General features: G+C 37.4%; 1 protein-coding gene across 4 annotated transcripts in view; it reads right to left on the bottom strand.

Annotated features, from left to right (window-relative positions):
• The window catches only part of SEMA5A (semaphorin 5A), a 313,729-nt gene that overhangs the window by 24,616 nt on the left and 261,944 nt on the right, over positions 1 to 27,169 (bottom strand). For all 4 annotated transcript variants that reach the window (XM_036406161.2, XM_036406172.2, XM_036406169.1 and 1 more), the window contains 2 exons: positions 10,223 to 10,448; positions 509 to 727 (listed from right to left, as the gene is read on the bottom strand). In XM_036406161.2, the coding sequence (XP_036262054.1) occupies positions 509 to 727; positions 10,223 to 10,448 (445 nt within the window). The remainder of the gene's footprint in view (positions 1 to 508; positions 728 to 10,222; positions 10,449 to 27,169) is intronic.

Genomic DNA, 27,169 nt, shown 5'->3' with positions numbered 1-27,169 from the left:
CCCAAGATTCCAAGAACAATCTTTATGAACTGCTTGAATAACCATCTAATTCGGTGATCAGCTGTGAACCTTATTTGCTGGCAACTCTACACTTAAAAGCTAACACAGATTTAATGCCAGCAACCACTGTGATGAAAATGATATTTTGAGTTTAAATAAAGACTAGGCCAGATTTCATGTCTTGCCAGAATTCATATGTCTTTTATTTTCCTATAAGTTTACATACTAAAATTATATTTTTAGTGCCAGTCTCACACTCACAAGTGAAAAAAGATAGAGCTATTAATACTCTTGACAATAAATTTATTGACATCACATGGGAATATTATCCAAATCCACTCACATTATAAAGGTACATTTGAGCTGTAATTGATTCAAGAACCAAAACAAACCCAAAACTCACCAACTAGAATAGGAAAAAAAAACCAAAACCAAACCAAATATGGAAGATATAAATTTGACGTTGAGCCATTTTGTTTTAGCTTCTTTCATTTCATTTGAAACTTACCTGGGCAAGGCAAAATGTTGCATTCCTGGTACTCTAGAGATGGGCCAAGGCAAGGAAGTCCCCCATACTTGGGCTCAGGATTGCTGCAGACCCGTTTGCGATTCCGGATACCTCTACTGCAGTCACGACTGCACTGAGACCATGGAGACCAGGGTGACCAGGCACCATTGATGGTATGAGCAGAGTATCTTCCAGAACGCAGGAAGTCCCCTGACAATCCTAATACAAAAAGGATCAAAAAAGTAATACTGAATTAAAATGGTGTCTCATCCCAAAACAACCTTTTCCTCTTCAAATTTACTTCTAGGCTTCTATTAGTAAATACTACGAAGAGAAGGGTCCTGTCCTTTAGCCTCACAACCCAAACCCTAGTTTCATCTTAAGAATCTTTTCTTCAACAGAAATTTCACAATCACTTACACAGAACTCAAGAGAAGAGTTGGATCCAACACTTCCGTTAAAGCTTTATGGCCGCAATGACTGAACTAGACAATTTACTCCACCAAAGAATGATAAAAATTATCTCTCTCTTGCACAGGAATTACCATCAGAAAATCTCCAAATATATTACATAGATATAATTGCCTCTGTTTCACAGGAAGAAAGTGACAAAGGAGACAGGACTGAGCTTCCTGCAACAACTCCTCAAGCCAGTTCCCCTGCCCTCCTGCAGGGCTCTGCTTACTTAATCCACCCAGCCTTCACTGCTGCTGGCTGTGTACAGAGGCTCATGGGTATCCCATGCACTGTGCTTATCCTAGCCATATTCAGACTTTAGATAGTGTCCACTAATTATTCCACAAAGTCTAGCAAAACTACCCTCTTGTGAAAAGCAATGTTTTGCCAATTTAAAAATCAGTTTATTTTCCACTGAGTTAAGTGTTCTAAGCCACATATAAGCTATGGAAAGCAGCTATGGAATCAGCTATGAAAATTCCTTTTTAAAATAATCATTTTTCATCAAATGGAAAACATATTTTCTAAGTTTAGTGCAGAGAAAAGGCATTAGATTAAACAGCAATGGATGAAGTCTGCTACTTATCAGTGAGAAGGGACACACAGATCGTGTACACAGCATCCAACCAATAGACCTGGATATATCCCTGGGTGAAGTTCCAACAATCTGCAGTTCATTTGAGTATCTCTGTCACTTTGGGGCTTGATCCTGCAGGTGAAAAGACTCCCTCAACTGTACTAAGCACAACACTGAAATCACTCTTGAGTTGTAGCTTTACCTCTAAGCATCATTACTAAGCATCTCCACCAACTCTGCTGGGATTTCCTACTGTTGTCAAAGGAGTTCACCTTTCCCAATGGAAACTCTAAGATTGATGGACCAATAACTGCATCTTTTATTACAAGTACTTATTTAAGGAGCTGTGATGAGGGAAGGTCCTGTGAATGCTACTTCAGCCAGCAGAGAATGGGGCTGGCTCTCTATGCTAGAGCTTCAGTATTGACAGCAGAAGTACAGATGAATTGCATCAGCAGTGGAGAAATGCAGGGGGATTGCTGGCAGCTCTAACTGCAGCACAAATGTCTATTCTTAAGGAATTGTTTTGTGCCCTGCCCACAGGCATAGGCACTGTGGAAGTATGAAATGGAGATAAAGAATCAGAAGATTTACTGAACGATGCCATGAAAACAGACAGAAATAATACTGTGAGGAGTCTGCCCAACAGCAGTCCTGTTGGATCAGCCTTCTGCATATTCATGATGGAGGAGCCTCTTATTTGCAGTGTCCACCCTATTTCTACCCATGCTTATGGCATTAGTAACACTGCTTAACTTCTTCCCCAAGAAATATGTTCACAATCATCCCAAAGTAAATGAGAGTTTCATGTTTTGATTCAATGCTTGATAAAGTGCAATATTCGAATGATGATGCATTGACATAGAAATACTGGTAATAAGAAACTGCTGAAATTAATAAGAAAACAGCAGAACTGCAGTATAAAAATGACTAAAAATGGATAAAACCTTTCAGGAATTATAGAGGGTAACTATTTCACTCCTGCTGTGCCAGATTCTATTACACAGATATTAAAAGCAGCATTTCAAAAAACACTACATACATTCAAATGCAAAAAGAGGAGCAAGTACAGAGAAACAGAATGTGAATTATGAATACAGGTCCACTTTCCTGCTCTGTGAGACCCTTTTTATGCAATTTTGCATCACTCTGATAATGGAAATTCTCAGGTTATGTAAACAGTGAGCTCTGAAAACAAAATAATAACATATTTAATACCAGAATTCTAAATCAAGGGGGTTTTTAAGTTATTAAATTAAGAGCAATGCAAACAATGAGAAAAGTATTAATCAGACCAGACTGCCAGTCATTCCATTCACAAATCACTGCAGGGTGTATCACTTTGTGCTGCTCAACCCATCACAAGCCTCATAAGAATACTAGGGTATTTTGAAGATATTTTTGCAGGATATGTGTAGCTTTCTAAGTCCTAGGAAAAACGTACGACCTTATCTGACATTATGGTATTTGATTTCTTGGGATTTAAATTGGGGACTGGGGAGTGAAATCTTCTAAGGGAAAGCTCTAAGGTAGTTTAGACCTGAAACAGAAAAATATTCCAAAAAGAATCTTTTCAGTGTGGAGTTTCGTCGGCAGCAAGTGTTCCCCTGAGTTTTCTTTTTTCAAAGCATTAAAAAATTTATTATAAGGACCAGTCTTTTCACAGTTTTACAGTAGTTAATAAAGTGTTCATAAAGGGGATTTTAGAATTTTCAGACAGAAACTACGCAATAAAAAATTAACATTATGCCGTTAACAGCATGAAAAGTGACAAGATCAGTTTGCATTCTGGAAATACTATATATTCCTTAAACAACATTATAGCCTTTTACAATGAGGGGACAAGGTGCACAGATGAGGGAAGAACAGTGCATATTACTTATCTCAACTTTAGTATTGGTTTTAAAACTGACTCCCATAACTTCCTACCAGACAAGTCAACAAAGTATGAGCTAGATAAGTTGAGAGTGCAATGTATTGAAAACTGGCTGAGCAGCCAGGCCCAGAGGACAGTGATCAGCCATTAAGAGGCCAGAGAAGTCATGAGGTTCAGTCCTGATTAACACCATCATTAATGACCTGGACAAGTCTGCCTTGACTGTGAAGACTGGCTGATACACCAAAGGGTCATGTCACACTTCGACAAGGCAGAGAGAAACGTCATGGAGTTCAGCTGGGGAAAATGCAAAGTCCTGAATCGGCACAGGAAGGACCCCATGCAATCATACTTTGAGGCCGATGCCCTAGAAAGCAGCTCTGCAGAGAAGGATCTTGGGGTTCTGGAGGACAGAAAGATGAATGTGAGCCAGTAATGTGCCCTTGGGGAAAAGAAGGAGTTTGGGTTACCCAAGGAAGAGTTTTTCCAGTAGGTCAAGGAAGGATCCTTCCCCTCCACTCAGCACTGGTAGAGAACTCATCTGGGGCTCTGGCCCCAGTTCCTGAGTCCTTCAGCTGAGAAGTCCTGTTTCTTAACTGAGGTGGTAGAGGATATGTGGAGCAATATAAAATCAATCAAAATATTACATCGTAGAATTTGTTGAAACAAAAATTTCTTCAGAAAGTAAGTGTATATACAGCACCAGGTCCTAACCTTATCACAGTTTACATCAAATTCGACAGGAGAAGGCATAAATAGAAAAGCATTGTAATCTTTCAGAGCAAGAGGCACAAAATTGAAAACTCCAAATTGTCTCATTAAACTGTGGTTTTCTTGCTTGCTGCTTCTGTTTGCAGTTTGGGCCGCTTTCAGATTGCTCTACATCCAACTTCAGAGACAGAAACTAGATTGTGCCACCGAACAAAATCCAACATTAAGCTGCTTTTCTCAGCTTACCACTCCCAAGATAAATATATATAGTCAAACCAGGATGCAATGGCCAATGCCCTTGGCATGGTAGCAGCAAAAGTCTAGCTGCCAAAACAAAATCTTAATTAAAGCCCATCTACAGAAATACTTGTAAAATCTGCAAAGACAATGATCAGCCATAGCACCATCAATAAACTAATGAATAGCTTTCCCAAGACAGACAGAACATCTGTAAGTCAAATTCTGATCCAACCTTTATGACAGGTTCATCATATAAATGTTTTAAACGAAATTGTTCTCAGAAAGCCTATGATTGACTTGGAGCCCTATGAACAACTAGAAGCAAAAATTCTGCTTACAGCTTACCAAGAAGCTAATTTTCAGTTGTTCAGAAGTCATACTCCAGTAACAAACTGCTACACACTGCGGCTAGAAAAGGGCAGCTTTAACTACTTGATCCCAGTACAATTTTAAAAAGCAGCTGTGCTTGTCTAAGGTGAAAAGTTCCACAAGTAACAGCAAGTACTGCAAAAACTTCAGTAAAAGCCATCACAGTGATTTTGTGGACAAAATAACCATTAACTTCTAAGATCATGGAAGACAAAAGATATCAACAGACATCTAAACAAAAGACTTTTCTCTCATTTTAAGTACTTCTGCTTTGTTCAGTATCAGTAAAATTATAGAGAAATTAGTACTGCCTTGTGATGATTTACTTATTTCATAATGCACATATAGCTGAAAACAATTGCCTAATTAATTTACATAATTCTGATATAAACCAAGATGATTCTATGATTTATAAGTATATTTTTAAAACTTTTTGGTTGAATTGAAAGAGCTTCATGAATACACAAGAAATTAATTCTGTCTGAAGACATGTTAACATGAAAGTTACCTGCCCTGACTAGCACAGGAGAAAAAATCTGCCTTTGCAAAAGCTTGTAATGAGACTTTGGTTGGCCTGATTCTGCTTGAAAATTGCAACATTCTCAGCCAAGTTCAATTAATTTGCCTTAAAAGTGAGGCTCTGTTAAAGAACATAGTTTAATAATAATTCCCTAGTCTAGCCTGTAGCTAAGTAATACAGCTCTAAGTAAGAGAGAAGTAGCTGTGACACCTGATAAATTATATTACTTGACTGATTTATGACTTATGTCCTGCAGTTCCAACCTAACAAAGAAAATTCAATTATCCAAGCAGTCTAGGTTCATGACTTTAGGAAAAGATGATCTGAAGCCAAAATTCAGGTATCCTGAATAATTTCTAAGTGACAGCATGAAACACTGCTTGAAGTGCAGAGGTAACAAGGATAAGCAAAGATTGTTTCAGTGTTGTCACTTTATGAAGATAGTCTGCAAGTTATTTGACAATACTATTGAAGCATAAAACTTATATAACTTCAGGCCTAAATACCTAAAACTTATAAAAAACTTTATAAACCTTCAAAACATAGTAAAATTGAAATAGTAAAATGTAATGGCAAACATTAATGCAATGCAAACATGACATATTTTAAAAACCCAAAGAGTATGCAGATGGAGGATATCATGTTAACATAACTTTATTTCTTGTACACAGCTTTTCTGTGTTTAATTACTTAACCCCAAAGTTCCACTGAGTTGTACTTTGTCAATCAAACTTGAATTTGTCATCAAATTCAGTTCTAGCTTCCAGAATTCATTTTGTTCTTGCTCAGAATACCACAGCTTAGCTTCAGTATGACAGTATAAGAGATAACAGCTCAAAGCGTACTCCTCCTGAGTACAGGACATTCCTGATTATCAGCACATGTCCTATTCTGTAAAAAATTCTGAATGCACTATCGATTTCCTGTGGTTAACACAAGGAAAGATTTAATCAAACTTTTCACAAGAGATCATAGCCACTAGGAGAGTAATTCAGACAAAATCACATCCTGCCTTCACAAATAACTATTGTTATGAGGTTTGAGATAGAGGAAGCAGCAAGAACTAGGAACCTAGGTGCAGATTTCCAGGTGCCTGGGGGAAAAAAAAGCAAACAAAAGAATCTTTAAGAGAGAAATTCCTGAAATTAGAAGTATTGCCTTTGTTAATTGCTTTCAGAAGGTATTTTGGAAGTTAACCTGGTCTCACTCTGGCCATGTCAAAGTCAAGTGTCTTGTCTAAGCCCACCATAGCTGTCTGCGTTGTACACCATGGAAAGAAGGCAGTATCTATCTCCTTATGGGTGAACTGCACCCATTATATCAGATGATTATCTTCAATGGGTCCCTCATTCCTCAGGGGGCTGAAGTTCTCTTTGAAGACTACTGTACAGTCTAGACTTTGGTAAGATAAATTCAACCTAGAAGTATCAGGCAACCTCATACCTTGTGAAATATTTATCCCTGGGTTAAAAGATTATGTTTTCAATAAAATTATTACTATTTATACATCAGATAATCTTACAGAGAGCCAGCATGTCTAATGTAGATATTTAATATGTTGCATAAGCACATATTAAAGCCTAGGGTAAGGTAATTTCTATACTCTGAATGCTGGATTGTACAGACTGTGCATGAAGATGTACAACAATGTACACAATCTCTTTCAGTTTATTTGGAATAGCTGTCTCTTTCCTATCTGAGCACTACATGAAAACCCAGAGGCAGGGAACAAGATTTATTTTTATTTCTTCCTAATCAAACTTCAAATCAGAAAAGCATGAATACAGTCTGCAAATGCTACTGCTTACTTGATTGAGATGGAAATCTTACCACACTCAGGAGGAGTCTAGTGGGTTTCCGGCAAGAAGTTCTATCTCTAAGCTCAGACTGCAAAGAAAGTTTGCTTTGCTAGCATCTGACAGTGAAACATGATTCTGTTTAACACGGCGTGACTATAGTTGCACAGTGGGAGATTATAGGCAATGAGAAAATTTCTAACAAATGGCTCCTATCTGCAAGGAACAGAGAACTGATCTCTGCAGAACACATCTTTGGTAATGAGGTATGCCAGGCACTCTGTACCAGAATTAATCTTTCTGTAAAAGCCAGAAAATTGCTACAATTCAACATGGAGATAATGAAAATAATGTTTCACAGCATCCAGGCTCAGGTCAGGTGGAAGTAAGTTATGATGTTTTCTTGCAATCGAGGTGAATGCACCTATGAAGGTGTCTGCCACAATTCATGGCTTCCCATTCTCGTGACTTCCCTCTGTCCCAAAAGCTACAGCTACTCTACATGACTCTTATTCATGTATTTTCTTCCAGTGAAATCAAGGAGCAGAAAAATGGCGTTGTGTTGGCCCACATCTAAACCTGGGAGCAGGGAAGTGCTCCTGAATGCTTTCAGCTCCTGAATGCTGCAGTTTGGATGCAGTCAGCAAGTTTCATCTCATCAGCAAATCAAAATGGTGCCCTCTCATCCCTCCCTCAATAAATGTTCCACTCCATACTGTTCTGACATCCATAATCAGAAAATTATTAAGCAAACAGTCTCAAAATAAAATGTGCTATTGTCACCAGAAGTGTATTGGTTAATGCAGCCACTTGGAACACTGATTGAGTTTCACCTTTCATTACAGAATAATTAAAGACTCACAGGCCAAAATGAATCAAAGAATGAGTGCAAATTAATGACAAAGCCATAAGGGCACTCACTAGAAAGAACAGACAGATGTATAATAGTTTCTGCCCTGTCAAGTACTCAATAAAAAGTACTTAAATATTCAGTAGTTTTGGGATTAGTCAGCAAAAAATCCTTCACCCAGATGAACATTTCTATAACTATGCAACAGGGTTGGGGTCATGCACATACATTTCTCCAGTGATGAATTATTTCCAAATGAATAAAAGCAGCAGCTTCAGCAAGATGCAAAAAAAAAAAAAAAAAAGTACAATGCCAGGAAATTCAGGAGTATTATGTTCAGAAGCAAAAAAAACCCCAAAAAACTTCATGCTAATCAGGCAAAAATGCACCTGAACCACCATCCCCACCCCCATCACTTGCACACTGAAAAAATGCTTTATTTAACAAATTATTAGGTTTGTTACTTCTGTCTATATTCTGCAGGAGTCAGATTATGCATCCAGCTCCAGGAGAGGTCTTATGATTATGACTTCAGAGCTGAGAGAGGTGTCTCCATGCCAAGTTTGAATTTCTTGCAGCAATGGGATCTATAACAAAGTGGCTCTTCTCTGGTTTGCCCTACTGACCTCCTCTTGTCATGCGTTGGCTTTTGTATACTCCTCTCTTACATGCTGCCATTTCAGCTATCAGACCAGATTATAACTAGATTCTTCTGTACCTTTACTTCTACTTGTGATAACTTACCCAAGTCTGCACTGCCTGGTGAGAAAAATATTCTCTTTCTCATTTAATCTCATGAAATTTTAAAAACATATGATCGTCTAAGTGCTGGAAGACAGCAAAAAGCAGCAGCACCACCTTGAAATCTCATTAAGAACAAGAGACAGGTCATACACCAAGAGCAAAATCTTTGCTCAATAAAGTCTGAAATTTAGTTTGGATGAAAACAGAATAGAAGACACTTGTGACAAGAGTTTCTCCATGCCAAAATCTGCCTTGCTATCCAGACATAAGTGAAACCCCAACATTTGACATTGTAGATTATCTGAAATGGAAATGACATAGAGCACAAAACTAAGTCTTATCTGGAGTACCATTAGCTTTGGTTTATGATTTCACACACTTCACTACTGTATATTTCTTCAAAAAATTGCTAACATCCTGCCCCCTCCAATGAGACACAGATGCCAAGCGAAACAATAAAGGTTTTGTACAGGATGAAGGGGGGAGCGGAGGTGATGGGGGGAGAGAATGGAAGTTTCTAGCATATTATCACAGAAGCCAACTCTGCAGCCTCCCCCACTACCAAAACCTTGACATGTAAACTTAGTACAGGCAGGAGCTTAAAACTGACTTTCACAATAGTTGGTCTGTCTGAAGAATACTGAGAATTAGATAAAAAGTCCAGGGACTCAGAAACTGTTCTCTCTTTGTGGCCTTAGATAAGCCAAATGCCTTCAGTTATCCTTTTTTTCTTCAGCTAACCTGGGTCTTGTGAAGATACAAAAGACTATGTAAGTGGAAAACAGGCCTATAAATATTAAAATATAATAATAAAAGCACAATATTTTTTAAATTATATGACTAAAATATAATATCTTAAAAGATACATCGATATACAATTAAAACTAGTTAATTGATGAAATGCATTAATAAAATTAGAATGACTGTCAAAATTGATCCTAGTTTTAATTTTTTATACTTACACAAAACTAGGTATTACTGATAGGAAAATAAGAAAATTCTGAAACAAAGTAATTCCAATTTAAAATCATCTAAATTTGAAAAGATTTTGAAGGGGTTTGGTTTTCAATCTCAGAAATGAACAGGACTTTCAATTACCAGGAAAAGCACAACACAAACTTTTATAAGAGAAATCAAGTTCATAAACTCCTTATTTATTTAAACACTTGTATGAATCTTATAGTTGTTATTTTCAAACTACTGAGCAGAAGTGCTTCTTAGAATATTACATATTCTGGAAATATGTTAATGCTGCCCAAACTCACCCCTAGTAAAAGCTCAGGCGAGTATAAGGGGTAATAGAATCTTACAAGATCAGGATTACTGTGAACAGAATTAAAATACCTAGCAAATCTCATAATAGGTGATGCAAGACACTTGCTTAGGCTGAATGATGATGTTACATCCAGAAGGAATACAGGCTATGCTCCCTACTGGGATCACTGGGCCCTCCTTTTCATTATCAGTTCTGTTACACACAACATCAGCGAGCAGGAACCTCCGCTCTGTGCTGAAAATGGAAGTGCAGGCATGTCACTCGCAGGGGGCAGGGTGAGCCCGCCTGGCTTTGCTCACCATCTGTGGAGCAGCCGCTGGTGCCGTCGCTGGAGCAGTAGCGCATCTCAATGCGCTGCCGCCCCACCTCCAGCAGGTTTGGGTCAGGCAGGCGCGCCTTGCAGGTGTATCGGAAACGCTGCTCGTAGTGACCGCCGTTGTCTGAGATGTTCACCGGCGTCCAAGGCGTCCAAGGAGTTGTCTTTTTTAACTCTGGGCAGGCGTTGGTGTTGCAAGGCTGATATTCCTGAAAGAAAAAGGTCATCATAAACACAATCATCAAATACGACCTTAAAAACACCAAAAAAACCACTCAGACAAAAAGACAACCCTTTAAAAAACATACTCGGATTTTTTTTCAACATTTCTAATGGCATTGATCATCAATGAACTTTTAATACCAGTCTCAAGCTGAAACTGGTTTTTCAGCTTCTATGCAAGCTCAGTACCACACTGCTAAAAGCAATAATATATCAGCACAAATTAGATCTATCACATCCATAAAAACAGTAAATCAAACACTCTAAGTACTGTAATCAAGGATATCCTTTATAAATTAATAGCCCCAAGTAAGGTGAAGGTAAATATGCCAAAGCTTTTAATTAAGAAGAATTCTAATAAACTGCAGGTACATGTCACAAAACAGCAAATAATTCCTTGGTAACATCTAGTGGCATATAAAAAAGCAAACCACTGCCCATTTTGTATATTGCTTACATACTTCAAAAGGGACAACAGATAAAATATGTTTTATATTACAGATTCTGGCTCACTGAGGTGCATGCTACTCATAGCTCCAGAATTGCTAAACGTATCTTCAGAAGCAAATTCCCTGTGGAGTGATACGCACTAAACAGAACAGATGACATTTAAGAAAAAAATGAAGAATTGCCAGTATTCTCACAAATGCAGACTTGTCAGTATTCTCAAGCCCCACAGTCTATGTCTTCTGATGAGTATCATCATGGTCTGTAGGTCCTGCCTATTCATTTTCCAGAACAAAATATACTTCATCTGATGCAAATTCTCTTTATAATTTATGGATGAATTTAAACAAGCATTGAATATCAGAATGAATTCACACTGAAAAATTATTAAAGATGAAAAAAAATAGGCATCAGTTGCAAAACTTTTAAATTATCTCTCTACCTCTTGCCTGTAAGAAAGAGAGACCTCCCTCTGAAAAGGAGCCTACTAAAATTTGTAATTTCACTAAATACTAAAAAATAAGGAAACAATAGAAATAATGGGTTTATCATATAGTACAACCTCCTTTTTCCATAATCTCTACCCCAGCTGATACCACCATGTTCCAACAAGCAATAGATTACCTAATCCTCTCTTTCCCACGGAGATAATAGTCCTTTTTACCTTGTACTTCCCTCAGTCCACTCCCTCTTCGCACAGATAGTGTAACTTATGAACATACCCAACTAGGTTTAGACCAATCACTTTAAATCCATATTTAAATTTAAAGCCTGTGTTGCTATTTCAAATCTAAAAGAAGCTTATTGTCTGAAAGCCTTTCTAATTTTTCCATCTGTTAGAGTTGGAAAAAAAAATCCTCAGAAATCCCTGTCCCATTAACACAGCAATACACTGGAGAACCCTCCATTATGTTCAGGATTCTCAAGTTCTGAGGCCACAGGGATTTGTGACAACCTTGTGTTTCCACAGTTTTATGTTACTTCATATATAAAGAGCTCTTAGACCAAAGGCTTCTGCTGGACTACTCTTGTTCCCCCCTGAGGGCTGTGCAAAGTCCTTCCCTACCTTAAAACCTTTTGATCACTTCTATGGCGACCACAAGTCATACTCAGGCACCATTCAGGGAAGAGGATCAACCTTTCTGGGATCTGAGTGCCAGCCTGGTCTGGTTTCTGGTTCAGAAGACAGCAAAGAACAAGCAAACTCTCTCCTCCCAGGTACAACAGGGGAAGTAATTTCTCCATGCCTCCTCAGGACCCAACTCTTTAAATCAGGTGTGTCTTAGACTTAGGACAGAACATGTATGACTGTCCTCCTTGCAGCACATGAACTGTAAATAAAGAAATCCTTAAATCTGCCTTTCCCTCTGCTTTTTTTCCTTTATTTTTTTAATATGTCTAGCAGTGATGAGTCTATCACCTCCCTGGATCAGCTGTTCTGCTATTTAGTAATCTGCAAATCTAACAAATTGCAAGTTAATATGAGGCTGCATTTTCCCCTTAATTTAATTTTCCAGTCACTGAATTTTCCTGTGCCTTTTTCAATGATTCTGAGAGTGTTTCTTGTCCCAAGCCTACAAAAAAAATTTCATGCCCAAATACCCATATATAATGATAAACTAAGCTCAGCTTGTTAAACCTACACAGGATTTAAAACTTGATCTCCAGGTCCTGTGCACCCTAATGTCTTCTATTTGTCCTATTTCTTCATTTTCCTTAAGACTGGACACCAAAAATGGACTTGGCATTCTAGAAGCCATCTTATCAATACAGCATGCAAAAGCAATCATCATCCCATTCGCCTGAGAGTCTGACTTTAATATGCACATTATTGCATTAGTGTTTTTTCCTTCTACAAGATTGTACAAAGAGTCGAAGTAGACCCAATTATCTTTGATAACCTGTCCTTTTCTAAATCACAGCTTAACAACTACCTATAGATTTTTATCCCACACAAGAGGCTGGTAGTATTTGGCAATATTAAAATATGTTTTATTAGCTTCTGCAATTATCTAACATATTATTTACTACCTCACCAATCTCTGTACTACTCAAGCTTTACTAAAAATGTCTTATATCACTGTCTAGACTGTTGATAAAAATGTTAAGTGCTATTGACCCAAGAACTGATTTCAGGCAGACTCTACTAGACACAGTAATTTATATCTGCCCATTGACACCACATTTTTCAATTTGTCAATGAACCAGCTTTTAGTCCATTTAACATTTGTCACATATTTCAGTTTTCTGAATCAAATTATTTTCTGTTGCAAAGGTAAATGTCTTGGAAGAGGAGATGTGCTGTATTACTTTCAAACATCTTGAATCCCAAACTCTTCTTTATTAGTAAGTAAGCAGGAAAAAAATCAACTAGTATAGTAGCTACTACACTGTTTATTTCAATATAGTCACAATAGTCTAAAAGTTTCAGTTCTTCATTTGCTATTGATTTTTATACTGATATTTTTCAGTCAAAACCAAAAGCTGCTAGAAATATGAGGGTTTTCTTTATTAGACATGGCACAGAAAGGTGAGGGTCAGGTAAAGCAGAATATGTGAGGTATGTAATGAACTCTTTGTCAAATAAATATAGCTAGTAGAGGAAGAAGTTAATTTAGTGGCAATGCATTGAATGTTGCTTTGCTAACACACTTCTGAGATGAACATGTCAGCTCCCCTGTTTCTAGAAAGACAGACTGCCAGTGCTCAGTATGCTTCAGGATGTGTAGTCCCTTCATACACCCTGACAGAGAGCATATGTTCCTATGCTGTTACCAGCATAGAAAGAAAGATGTTCCTGAAGAGTGTCTGTGAAGACTACTTATTAGTGTTTCCTTTCCTCTTGCTTGCTGCATAGCTTATATGAAAGTTTGAGTGCTGTCATGCTTATCTATTCAACCACTGGATAATAACCACGAAAGGCTCAGAAAGCTGGGGAAACAAAAGTACATGTACTTTAACTGGAGAATATTTACAGCAGTAAATAATCTCTCCAAGAGAAAATTCAGAGGACTATTGCCAGAATGGATGACTCCTTGGAGTTCTGGCACTAATAATGACCTGGAAGAGCCCCTTGGCTTCTCTCACAGACAGCGAGTGCTGCACTGCTCTGCTGACTACCACATCTGCCACGGAGGAATCAAAAACCACACGGTGCTCGTTGAGAGCATCAAAATGATCTGATGCTGAGAACTCTGGTAAAAACAGAACAATGAACTTGCTCTGAATTGCCTCAGATGTGGAAGTGAGGAAAAGGGGGAGAGAAAAGCCATAGTTCAGATTACACATGGATATATTAAGTGCTCCTAGCATGAAGACATAATCTAACAGGAAAGATTTGAGAAGGAAGAGAGAGGGAATATGGAAACTGATACCTCTGCTTGGTTTATCCTCCTCTTATCACCTTGTCCAATGCTTGAATGATTTACCCAAGAGGGATTTCAAGAATATGGCCCTCTCTAAATCAGTTTTACCAGCTAGAATCATGGGCACATTAATCAAGTAACCACGTGTAAGTCTCAGACGAATAAAAGTCTCAGATGAAACATTGAGGTCTCATCTAGGTGGTAAGGCAGAGCTAGAAAAGCAGTGAGGAACTCTGCTTCAATAGTGCTGCTAAGAGGAACTGAGGCAGCAGCTGCCAAACCCCACCTCTGACATTCCACATGGACTGAAGGGAGAGATGGGGTCAAGCTCTCCTGGGGGATTCTCTAGGTACTCAGAGAAATACTGCAGAGGCTCAGTGACAGATTATGCACATTAGTCCTTAGGGTACACTTGTGGACTCAGAGCAATAATTACTTGAGACCATTTACAGACTCCAAAAATATCATTGCAATAGTTGAAGCTTAACTACATTCTCAAAGTTCTCTTTGCAAGTTGTTCTAAAACTTGTGGTCTAATTCACCATATTGCGGCTTTTAGTTTAGACTGGATTTAGCCAGTGGAGACAGTTGAATTTAGGCCTGGCTATACCTGGTAAAGATGCAGTAAGAGTTGTAAGACCAAATTTTAGGTCACAACTCAAAATTGCAGGTTTTTGGAGATCACTGGAAATTTTACACAAAATACACAAATAAATACGTACCTCACAAAATACATGTCTATGAAAATTATATATTTAAATAAAAAATTATCAAGAAGAATATTGGTGGTAATATGAGAAAAGGCATCATAAATTAAAATGATTATTTGTAATCATAATATATCTGGAATCATAGTTAATGATTATGCGATAAAGCAGCTCCCTTGTTTCTGTCCTTAAATAGTATTCCCTAGTATTTTTGCAAAATGGAAAAAGAACATTAGTATCGTGTTTTCTACCAAGATTAATTTAGAATTATTTTGTTATATTGTTTTAGAAAAGGACAAGTAAAATGTAATTTCAAACTAGAAGAGACTATTGTTAAATAACACTGAACAAAACAACAAAACTCACTGTTTTCTCCTAGAGGACATGGAACTGACTACTTTTTTTTGCCTCTGCATAGCTACTTCAGTCAAATTCCTAAACATTTTGAGACTCTCTGAGACTTTTACTCCTAGTTTAAATTTGATTTTAATTAACCAAAAAACAGGATACTCTGATATCGCCTTAAAAACTAGACCAAAATATTATCTACATTTGAAGTACATTTTTTTTCAATACAACCACAATTCAGATAGAGAGTTCTATTGCCATTTATATGTTTATATTATGGAGGGACTTCTCCTAACAAGCTCTTATTTCTTTGATGCATTTGGTACGTCTGTGTGGAATGCACTTCCATGGCTCTCATCTCTGTTTTTCTTTCTCACCTGTTAGTGTGACAGACAAAGCAGCTAAATCAACACTGACAGTGCACTTAAATATTTTCAGTCCAAGAGGTATCTTTTATGATTTTCTTTCAATATATTGTATTAGTTCTGAAATATTTTTTGAATCACCAAACAATCCATTGGTTAAAAAATACTTAGAAATTTTTGCTTTTTGTTCCAGCACTCTAAAATTCTATTTTACTAGCCCAAAATAATTCTTCAGGTATTAAGACACCAGTAGAAAACAGTGTTGCTGATCCATAAATCTAAAGGTGTAGAATGTCTGTCACCTGAGACAAGACAGAGCTGCAAGACATGAGAACCTCAGTCTCTCAGCCATCTCTCAGTCCCTGAGTTTGCCACAGCAGTTCATAGTTAGAAGAAAGGATAGCTCTCACATGCAAGCAAAACAAAGGCCAAACTGAATGCAACAGGGCTATAAAACTCCAGAGAAAAACAGCGCCCATGTAGAAGGGGCCTTGTTTACATGTCAAAATGCAAGCTCCCTGAAGAACTAACACACCCTCTCTCTCCCCAGGAACCAAAAGACAGATAAAATTTATCTTCCCATGTTTAAAAAACTCAAAAAATCACTACGTGAACTTTAAAAAAGAAATGGCTCATTTATTTTTACTACAGAAATATAAAGTATTGTCTATTTAAAGAGGCATTTTCAAATTAAAGCAAACAAAAGACAAGTCCCTCATAATATTTCTATTTATTCCACCATATTCTATTTATTCTATTTATTCTATTTAAAAAGCCAGGTTCTTCAACCAAATACCAGTAGATATACCTTAGTTGAGTGTAATGGTGCTGCTACAATACTCCTCCAAAATCATGACATGAAAGAACACTCAAACTCCATTAATTTCAATCTATTAAGCAAAACATCTTCTACCCTGGAAATTTCACTGCTATACTTGGAAAACAAACCCTAAATGAATTTCTGAGATCCCCAGTGTATTTTAACCCCACTTAGACATCCTAGTTTTTAGGCAGTGTTTTAGCTTCAGTCGACATCCATAGGAGGAGTTCTCCTGATTCCAATGGAACCAGGACTGCAGAGACTATTGCTCACTGCAGATGCAATCCTGCAGCAATGTGAAGTAAGGGTAGGAAGTTGTGTCCATAATGGACTTGAAAAGTATTTTGATGGATAGAGGGAGGAAAATAATTTTCTTCTGAACCGAAAAGATGTGGGTTTTGGCTGCAAATTCTGACTGCGCACAACTTTTTGTTTCAATTTTGTGTATTTTAAAGAAAAGAATTGGAAAAATCCCCATTGGTCTAAAGGGCAATTTAAAAGGAATTAAAGGTTGAATTTGGATCCCTTTTCCTTGGAGGAGTTCAAGGCCCTGTGGGCAGGTCAGGGGATTAGGACAGTTCAGGACTCAAATCCTTCCTGTATTCAATATCGCTAATTTTACTTCAATAAGGGAAGTTCTTACTTTCATCACCTCTTCATAAATCCATCAGTTTTTGGAGTGAACAAAGCCAGCACTTTCCATTTTCTACCAGCCATTTGTATAACTCCCCACTCAAAAGCTACATTTTATGTCAAACTCATCAAACTTTTCTGAAGGAAATTGCTACTACTGAAAATTACTGTTTTGCAGGTAAGTTCCTACTTAGGAGATTGGTGTCCAGGGGTCATTTTCTCCAGTTCAGGAATCTTATTGTAAATTCCACCTTGTCTGTGGTTTTGTATGCAGTGTTACAATCTGGCACATAATAAACATGCCTCTCGTTCTAGCAGCCCCACTGCGAGGTGGGAACCACCAAAAGTGGGGGATGAGAAGATGGGGATGTCACCACTTCAACCCAGAAAAACTTGAGAAAGCCAGAAGGGCCTGTCAGATGACTAAGGATTCAATTATTTTTGCCTGAGCGTTGTCATTTAGACTGGTGGAAAGAAAAGAAGTATTAGATATTACGGATTGGATGAAAACAGAACACACAGGACCATAAATAATCTAGGCTGTAAGGCTGAAGGGATTGTCCACTTATAAATGACTGCATGGATTTACCAAAACTGACTGAAAAGTGATTTCTATATGGCCACTTAGTGAAGGCCTCAACTGCAGTAGGAAAGCCAGGACCAAAATCTGAGTAACATCATGACAAGTAGATGGTGAAATATAAATATCATTAAAGGTAAATTATGTGTTACTTGTAAATGAATCAAAATTGATTTTTTCAGCTTTAAAAATCCACATGTAAATAGCAGCCCTTGGAATACATCTTTATTAATTTAATTATAAAGAGAGAGAATGCAATTTTACCTTTAAAATTAGGAATGTGCCATTTGAAAAGACCAGGAAAAGAGATGTGGCCTCCCTGATCACTCAGTACTTCAGAAGCAGGGAAAAGGAGGTTGTTCAAAATTCCATTGTGGGAGGTATGATCAATGCATAAGAAAAAGTGAATTCCTGCAGCTCAAGGAGTTACTGCTCAGCTGGGCCATGCAAACAATCTGTATATGTGGCTTCATTCATTATAAATGCAAACTCAAAGGAAGGAGGATTAATTCAGATGGAAAATGGGTGATTTCTTTTGCTATAATAACTCAATTGTTTGCAATTAGTTTCAAAATACTCTTACTGAGAAGCTTAACATTTTTAATGTTGGCCCTATAATTCCTGACAAAATCTACTAAATTGCTGAAACAGTTATTATTAACTAAAAATATATTTTTAAAATTGCTGGAAATCATGGCTATCCAAGTATTTATTAACTGAGAGTAAGACTTTTAGGAGCTAATCCAATAGTCAAAAAGACATAAAAAGGCTATCAACTCCTCAATTTTAGAGAGTGCTGCTTCATAATCACTGCAAATCTGTTATCACTAATAAATTACCTTCATCTCATGTTTTCCTTCATGCAGGTTTCTAGATAGACAAAGAAAGCTATGTTCTTGTTGTAAAAGGAGATCCCTAACAACACATTTTTAAACACCAAAAGTGGAAGAAAATTTGGAATTTCAGTTTCCACAGGCAACGTCAGAGTTACTTGGCTACTTTGTGACCCATAAAAAGTTTGATTCTTAGGTACCTGATGCTTAGATTCACCCAATGCTAATTTCAATATTTTTCAATGTGGCAAATTGGCTCCTTTCTTTAACAAGGCAGTTTCAAATTAGGCACAGCTGTAAGGTAGTTCTTGAAATGTGCATACTGAGGACACATTTACCTCCATATTATTTAAACCTGAAAAATCAACTGTGTGAAAAGCCTGCTGCCAAGTAATGCAGAAAATTAGAATAGTCATTATTATTTTATATCTATCCAGAGATCACACTTTCAGATACTTATTAATTTATCCTCAATCATTCATTATATAATCAGTGCAGCCTTATATTAAAAGTAATGCTTTTACCAGCCTACAGTTCATCATTGATCTTATTTTCTACAATGAGACAATCTTTTAGGTTCAGCTGGACTATCACAATTTAAGATCAAAATCTGAAGGAAAAAATGCAGCTATTAATCACTGGTACATCAAAATTGACCTGATAGTGTGAAAGTATTAGCTGCTTATGCAATCATTTAGACAACAAGCATTCAATTACAGCTCTTTTACTTGTTTTTTGGGGTTTTCCCACATTAGTTATAAAGATTAATAAATTGTGTTTTATAAAAAACTGGAAGCAAAATTTCAGAAAACTTTTTAATTTTGGGAAGAGATGAAACCTGGTTTTGCTCTGAAAAGCTGATTATTGTAGTATTCTTACTGTATTTTTCATGTAAAGGACAACTTAAATGATAAACCAATCACTGGAGGGAAAAATTCAATAATCTCACTCCTGAGATAACACTTAAAATGTTAGAGCAGTTACTAAATAACAGATGTGTAAGTGATGGAAACGGTAGAAAGTGAACAGATGAGGAGCCATGAACTTCAATTCAGAGTTGCCAGTCCAAACCTAGGAGCTGCAGTAAAAAGCAGAACTGCTTGCGGAAATGTGTTCAACTGTGGAAGTATTTAAACCCATTGGAAATTGATTTAGACACACAAAGACACGGGTTCAGAGATTTTGATCATTGCACTTTCTGATGAGGTAGCAGAAAGGCAGTGATCTGCCCTTCTGAATATGAAGTCACTTAGTAAGGGATCTGAGTATGGATTTGGAAGCCCAGTGAATATTGCAAAATATTCAGCTGCCAGATCCATCCAGCCCTAGACAGTTTTTATCTCATCTTCAAAAATATCAAATACCAGAAAGTTCCAATCATCTACTCAGAGGAAATTCAAAGATGGAAAGTTAATTTGCATATGAAAATCCATATCTTCACAGCTCAAAGGCCATTCCTTTATGTATAAGTGAAAAGAGAGAAACAAACACATCTCCCATTCCCCAAATTCTTTTAAAGCAATGTTTGAGACTGGACACCATCTATGGCAAATAGATACAGAAGGTAGGTTAAAAAAAATTCCATTGTGCTATAAACATCTTTTTCAGGCCTTGACCAAGGCCTGTGGAAGCAAACTGAACCAAAAAATGCACTTAAGCACAATTTAATACATTATCATAGCACAAACATCTGCCTTTCCCCCGGGCAGAAGTTACAGCTGAGCTGACAGATGTGACTGTGTGCCCACACCTCAGTCACTGCTGTTACAGTCAAGAAGATAAACGCAAAATCATCTTCAGTTATAGCTTGTAATCACTTGGACAAGGAAGCACTGCAACCAAAAAGCCAACATATTTGTTTCTGCCAACTCTGCTATGGGAAAACATGACCTTTAGTAAAGGGGGACACCTGAGCTAGTTAAATTGCTGTAGCAGGCATCAGTTTAACTCATGTGTTAGAGCCCCTGGATATGTGAGGAAAAAAAATACCCCAAAAAGTAAAAGGACAAACAAAAGAGTAGTTTAAAATTTTACAAGTTGTTGCTTGAAAAACAGAAACAAAGAAACAGATATTTGAAAACTAGGCTTCTAGTTGTGATAATAAATATAAATTCAAATTACCTACAAATTTTCACGTTTCTGCTTAACATGCTGAGTAAGTGAAACTGCAGAGACAATTATAAATATACAATTGTCTGTCATTTTCTCATGAGTGGGTATTAATTTCTTTTAATTAAATCATGTTTATTTAACACAGGATTCAATGTATGGCTCTGTTAGCATTTTAAATGCTGTGGGTTATCTCACCTAGCTTCCAAATTTTTCTAAAGGCATATGGGTCTCTCATATGGCCTCTGATGTATCTCCACTACAACTTTCACCCAGAAGTTCACACCCCCTATAGCTTCCCAGAAGAAACACATGGCTCTGTTTAGGCAAATCTGCATCTTGCCTTTTTATCCACCAATGGTGCCTGTCATTTGTCAGAATCACATCAGAACTGAACCTCCTGTTTCACATTTTCAATTTAATTTGTGCCAATCGAAAAACCTCCCTATAAATCAATTTCTCTCATACAACACTATATTTTTAGACATTTTAATGCTCTTGGTTTTATATAAAGTTTATTTACAAAGCTTTTAAGTTGTCTACATTTTATTTTTGAAGCTCTGTGTCTGCAAAGAAAACACTTTTTGATCTTCAACAAATTCCTGGTAAGACAGATGTTTCTGGGGGAAAAAAAACCACTAGTTGTATGCTGACTTCATATTATGCTCTGTTTCCAGTATGAAGATACATCAAAAATAACCATGGGCTTCCTTTGCACCTCCTCAAATAGGAGCTGTTCTGTAGGTGGCATGATCTTGGTGTAAAACAGATCAAGTTTTAATTGACAATAGACTGTGTGTTTCAGCTCAGGATTTCTGAACACTATGCTCTGCTGCTCTGGGGAAATTCCTTAGGATTAAAGCTCTCTCATTTTACACCTTGTTTGACATCTCAGCAGTGACATCTTAGCAGAAAGGCTAAGCAGTGTATAGGGGCAAGGTGGCACTGCTGAAGACATTGAAGCCAGAAAGTTAATGAAGAAAAGAAAAGGAGGAGATTATAGACTGTAAAAAAATCATAGGAAAGAAAATACTGTGGTAATGAAAATAAACTGACCAGGAACAGTCTGGTTTCCTGAACAAATTAAATCAAAGCACAGTTCAAATGGAGCATTTTATGACTCTTAACAAGTTGAAGATATAACAATATATATTTTCTGAACACAATACTCATGAAAGGTCCTAAAGAAGGACTTTGCTACTTAATGTACACACAGGATCCTTAGCTTCTCTTTATACACAGCTATGCTCATCTCAAGTCTTGTTGCAAATCAAATTTCTGCATGCCGGCTCCGCCCCATTTCTTGACATAACATGCACATAAACTCATTTATAAGATGAAGAAAAAAAGGAGATGAGAAAGGATTGATTCACACTGCAGTGACCAAATTGGGCAGAAAAAAAACCCCAGTTTGTCAGTGAATATGACATCTACTAAAATTTTTCTCTTCAACATACTAGAAAAAGTACATAAATAGCTAAAAGCTACAAGAGTTGAGTCACATGCCAGAGATTGGAAAATTTAACTGTGGCACATGCCTCCCAGATGCTGAGGCTGCAGACTGCCATTGGGTAGTTAGGAATGCTGTGCTTGCTTATCAGAGCAATATGCAAACAAACCCACATTAACTTATTGGAAAAGAGGGATGGGAAATACATGATCATGTATTTCTAATATTCCTAGCAATGTGGAGAGGATTTACTGCCTGTTACTATGGAACCATGGCTGGAATATACAACTGAAACTCATGTGACAGAATTTTAGCTCAAGTTCAGGATGGGTGCCCTGAATTTACACAGTAGACTTTATAATAAAGGCTTCATTTTGACAAGTCTGTGAGCATACCATCAGCTCTTTTTCATTTTCAGGACAATGACATTAACAGCTGGAAAATAAAAGTGTTAGTGGTTATTATTTTCCTAAAAATGGAAATTTGCTCTGTGTAAGTATTTTGTATTCACACTGTGATTTTAAAATTGAAATGTCTGGCTATTTATAAACATTCTGGCCTACGAAATAAAACTTTCAAGGTAAGTTTGATGAGAATTATACTGCTGGAGCAGTCTATCCCTGAAGGACTGCACTCTCTGGAAGGGAGTCATGGTGGAGCGGTGCATGAAGAACTGCAGCTTCTGGGAAGGACCCAAGCTGACTAAGTAAATGAAGAACTGTCTCATGTGGGAGGGACCCCATGCAGGAGCAGGGGAGGACTGAGGAGTTTTACCCCTGCGGAGGAAGGAGCAGCAGAGGTGATGTGTGAACCTCAGCCTCCATGCCCATGAAGTTTAGCCTGGAAACAAGGGAGAAGTGGGGGAAAGGTTCTTTTATGATTTGGTTTTAAATCTCATTACCTTACTCTGATTTGACTGGAAATAAAATAAAATAAATTGATTTTCCCAGTCAAATCTGTTTTGGCCATGATGGGCAACCTAGTAAGAGATCTCTCCCTGTTCTTACCTCAACCCGAGAGCCTCTTACTATATTTTCTCTTGCCTGCCAGGATGAGGAGGGGAGCAACAGAGCAGCCTTGGCATCCAGCAAGCCTCAATGCAGACCATGACAGGGGTGCAAAGGTAGCCTGAAGTTGTACATACACAAAGAGAAAATTATAGTTAAAGATTTTTGTGTTGAAGTATTTTTTCCCCCAATTGGACAAGTTGGTAAAGCATCTTTCTTTCTCTCTGACAGCCTTCTCTGATACTCAGGAATTTGTTACCAAAATACATAAGTTCACAGGAGAAGAAGTCTTTTTTTCTAGATGCTCAAAGACAAGGCAACACCAGTAAGACCAGTAAAGGTAGAAAATGGGCCAAAATAGGCAGGATAGGCAGTCTGCTTTGTTTCTTATTTTTCCTTAAGAAGCCTAGGAAAAGATATTTAAAAGGGAAACAAAAGAAAAAATAGAAAAGCAATAAAGGTAATGACGCTGAGCTATTTGCATACCCACAAGAAGTTCTTAATGTCACTACATAAAACAAAAGCAGCTACAGCTAAATAAATTCCATTGATAAGAAAATGCAGATATTTGATAAGAATTTGGGGATGAAAGTGTGAGAGACTGCAAGCAGCCCCTGGGATCCCAAGGGAGAAGGAAGAAAGAAGATAGAATAGAATTTTCAATAATCTTCATGCAGATAAAATTCTCACAAATCCTCAAAGGGAAGGCTTGAATGTGGCTTCCTAAAATGCTAATTCACCTACTTACACTGTTGCAGTTTTAAAAGAGCACAAGAAATGGTATATCTTTTAACTTTTAGTTCTGTAATTCATAAATGTGTTTATGTGGGACTATGTTTTGGTCACAGATTCTAGTACATCTTAAAACAGCGGTTTCTTATCAAGGCGTGGGTGTTTTAGTAAATATTTCAGTATCAGTGATGATGAGGTACAGAACATTCTGGTCGGGGAAGGCTTGGTTTATAAAAGCAATCACTCTGCAGAGACTGAATGGTACATGAACTCTCTGTCTTAATGGATCCCAGTGCTATATGAAACCTAAGCCATTCAACCCAGGTACTTCTGTACCAGAGAGAGGCATGAGAGAGATGCCTAGAAGGATTTCAGGAGGCAGGAATGCCACATGTAAGTTTACTAAGGATTTGTTTAAGGTACACAAAATCATGTATCATCATCCAGCTTTCTTACTCTTAACATCAAATATTGCTTGTACAAATTATTTCAACAGATGCCATTTTGGAACAGAGATTTTTACTTTGCCTTTTTCTTTCTTTTACATTTCATACAAGCAAAATAATATTTTTGTAGCTGTTTTGCCACCTAAGATTGCCTCTCTGTCTCTCCATGTTTAGACAAGTCTGTGAGAAGTCACAACTTTGAAGTTGTTTGTTCCTTGAACTCTAGCTGATATAGCCAAATCACTTCTTAAATTATGGAAGCGTTTTTTAAAATCTCATGACAAAAGAAAAAAAGTTAATGTGATCAATTTGCAGGATGACAAAGAAAGTATCTGATTTTACAAAATGGAAAGTTTTCTATGTGTATCCTTTGAAAGAACCTACGGCAGATGCAACAGGGTAATTCTTTGTTTTTAAACAAAGATTCCAGACAGAATCAGTCCAATGTGTCACAGTCTTATCCCTCAGAGGCAAAAGACATTTCATTTTGTATGTGTGAATGTTCCAAGCTAGAACATTCCACTTGAACACAGGATCTGTAAACACATGGCTGCTCACATCTCTCAAAAACACAAATCATTACTGAAAATGCTAATTACTTTTTGTAGGATTCAGTGACATTAAGCCCTCAGAAAATTTAAATCATTCAGTATTTCAAGTCAAATGAGAATAGCATCCTCAAATGCTTTACATGCCCATCACTCCTTCTATCAATTTAGCCTCAGAGAACAATTCTTAGCACAGGAGGAAACTGAGTGAGAACAGGAACATCATCTTTTGTTACAATAGTACTAAATGTGATTATTACACCCTAAAGTTGTGGTTTTTTCTGAAGAGATCCTTTCTTCTAGCAGGAAGGAGAAGTGGGTGCAGAGACTGCTTGCCTTTCTAACAAACAAAGCAATTCCTTGCTAGAGGGTCACATGGATTCACATTATGCCAACTTCAGATTTCCTTGAGACTCCTATAATGAGGTCCCATGAGCCCCTTTCATACACTGAAGATTATTAATTAAAAAAAAAAACATTTTAGGCATAGGAGCTTAAGAAAAACAATGAGCAGATGACCTGTGTATTTTATATCTACTTTAATTGAGTAATAAACAGAAGCATCTGGCTCAGAGGAGCTCTTGATCAGAACAGCAACATGTAATGTTAAGATTGTGTAGTTTTATCAGTACAGTGATACAGTATCATCTTCTTTCCGGCAAAGTGAAAACAAACGTGGGCCTGCCTGGCATCACAACCAGTGAGATATGAGCATAAAACAGTTGCATTTGATCAAGGGAGTCTCCTACTAATCAGCAGTTAAATGAGAATTTCCAATGTTTGTTAGCAGGATCAAAAACCCCAGATGCATCTTTATTTGCCCACAGGATAAGGCAAATAGCACTAAGAATCATAAGCTCGTGTCATAAGTGATTTATTCCAGTGGATGTGAAGTGTACTGCATAAAATCCAGAGTCAGCTATCCCAATCTTTAGTTGAAATGGGATTTCTGAAACACTGATGTCCATATGAAGGGATTCAGGTTTGAAAATCCAATGTTTTGGGTTTTTTTCATTGGTATGGCAAGTGCCATTAAATTGTCTGAGGAGCCCCTCTTGCATTCCAGCATAAATGGTCCACCTAAAAACTTGAAACCTAAGCATAAGTAAAGCACTAACATGCTTCCTTGCTTTGTAGCTCAGTAAATACAGACTAAGTGCTGCTTGTACTTGGCCACCAGTTTTGCATCAAGCCAACATGCTAGGCTAAAGGACCTGCTGGGCTGTGCCTGAGCTTGTGCTGGTTTGCCAGAAGATTTGTTTGTGCAAGCACCAGCAATTGTCTAATTACCAGATCTCTATTATCTGCTTTAACTTTTCATCAGCTCGGTTATAATTGTGTGATGTAATGTCTACACTAATATGTATTTTGTAACTAATGGGCATTTGCAACATGTAGTCACTGAGGGCAGAATGACCCATTAGACCCCTGAATAAAACACAGCAGAGAGGAAGTTTTGAAAGACCTGGCAGAGAGCAATACCTGAAGCCCAAGGGCCATAAACATCTCTGATGGCCAATTACAGGTCATCAAATGAGTGCGACCCCAGGAGCAAGGTAAGTCAGGCCATTCTTCTCAAGCCTTGGGGAAGCAGAGAGAACAAAGAGCAAGCACCCAACATATGTAAAACACACGTTACACAGTAAATTCAGCTGCAATATGGACTTGAAAATCAACAAATAATAAGCAGGCCATGAAGCCTCTTAACAAACATAAAAAAGTTCCTGACCACATCCTAAATTGAGAAAAAAGAAATCATAAATATCAATGTCATACTTCTGGCCAAGGGCTCAGGATAGTATCCAGTTGCTGTAAATCCACCCCCAGACTGAAAGCATCAACCCCCACATTGAGGGGCAGTGGGAGGGCCAGCCTAACACCAGAGAAAGGCAGAGACTAAAAAGTTTGTGTATTTATGTTACCAGCACGTAATTTAAACTATTTGATAAGGCTGTTATAAATGTAAGAAACATTAATACTGTAATCAGACTAAGATTAAATTCTTGGCTTCATATAAATGGTGTATTCTTTTTTGCCTTTAACATAAGTGTTAGTAAATAGGTGGTAGTCCAAGCAATCTGTTCTCTAACTTAACTGCAACAAAATTCTCATAAAATACTTCACAGTTAGGAATATTTTCAAATATCCATGTGCAACTTTAACTCTTATTGTTACTAGGTCCTGTATTGGAATGATTGAGTTTGCAACTTCATAATTTCCTGAAATGAAAAGAAATCAATCATGTTTCTTAGATGTAATTGTGATGAAGCCTTTACCAGTATCAAAGAACATATATGAAACTTATTTACCACTGGTAT

The sequence above is a fragment of the Molothrus ater genome, chromosome 1 (assembly GCF_012460135.2).
Source record: "Molothrus ater isolate BHLD 08-10-18 breed brown headed cowbird chromosome 1, BPBGC_Mater_1.1, whole genome shotgun sequence".
Lineage (NCBI taxonomy): Eukaryota > Metazoa > Chordata > Aves > Passeriformes > Icteridae > Molothrus > Molothrus ater.
This window is presented reverse-complemented; position numbering and strand designations above follow the sequence as displayed.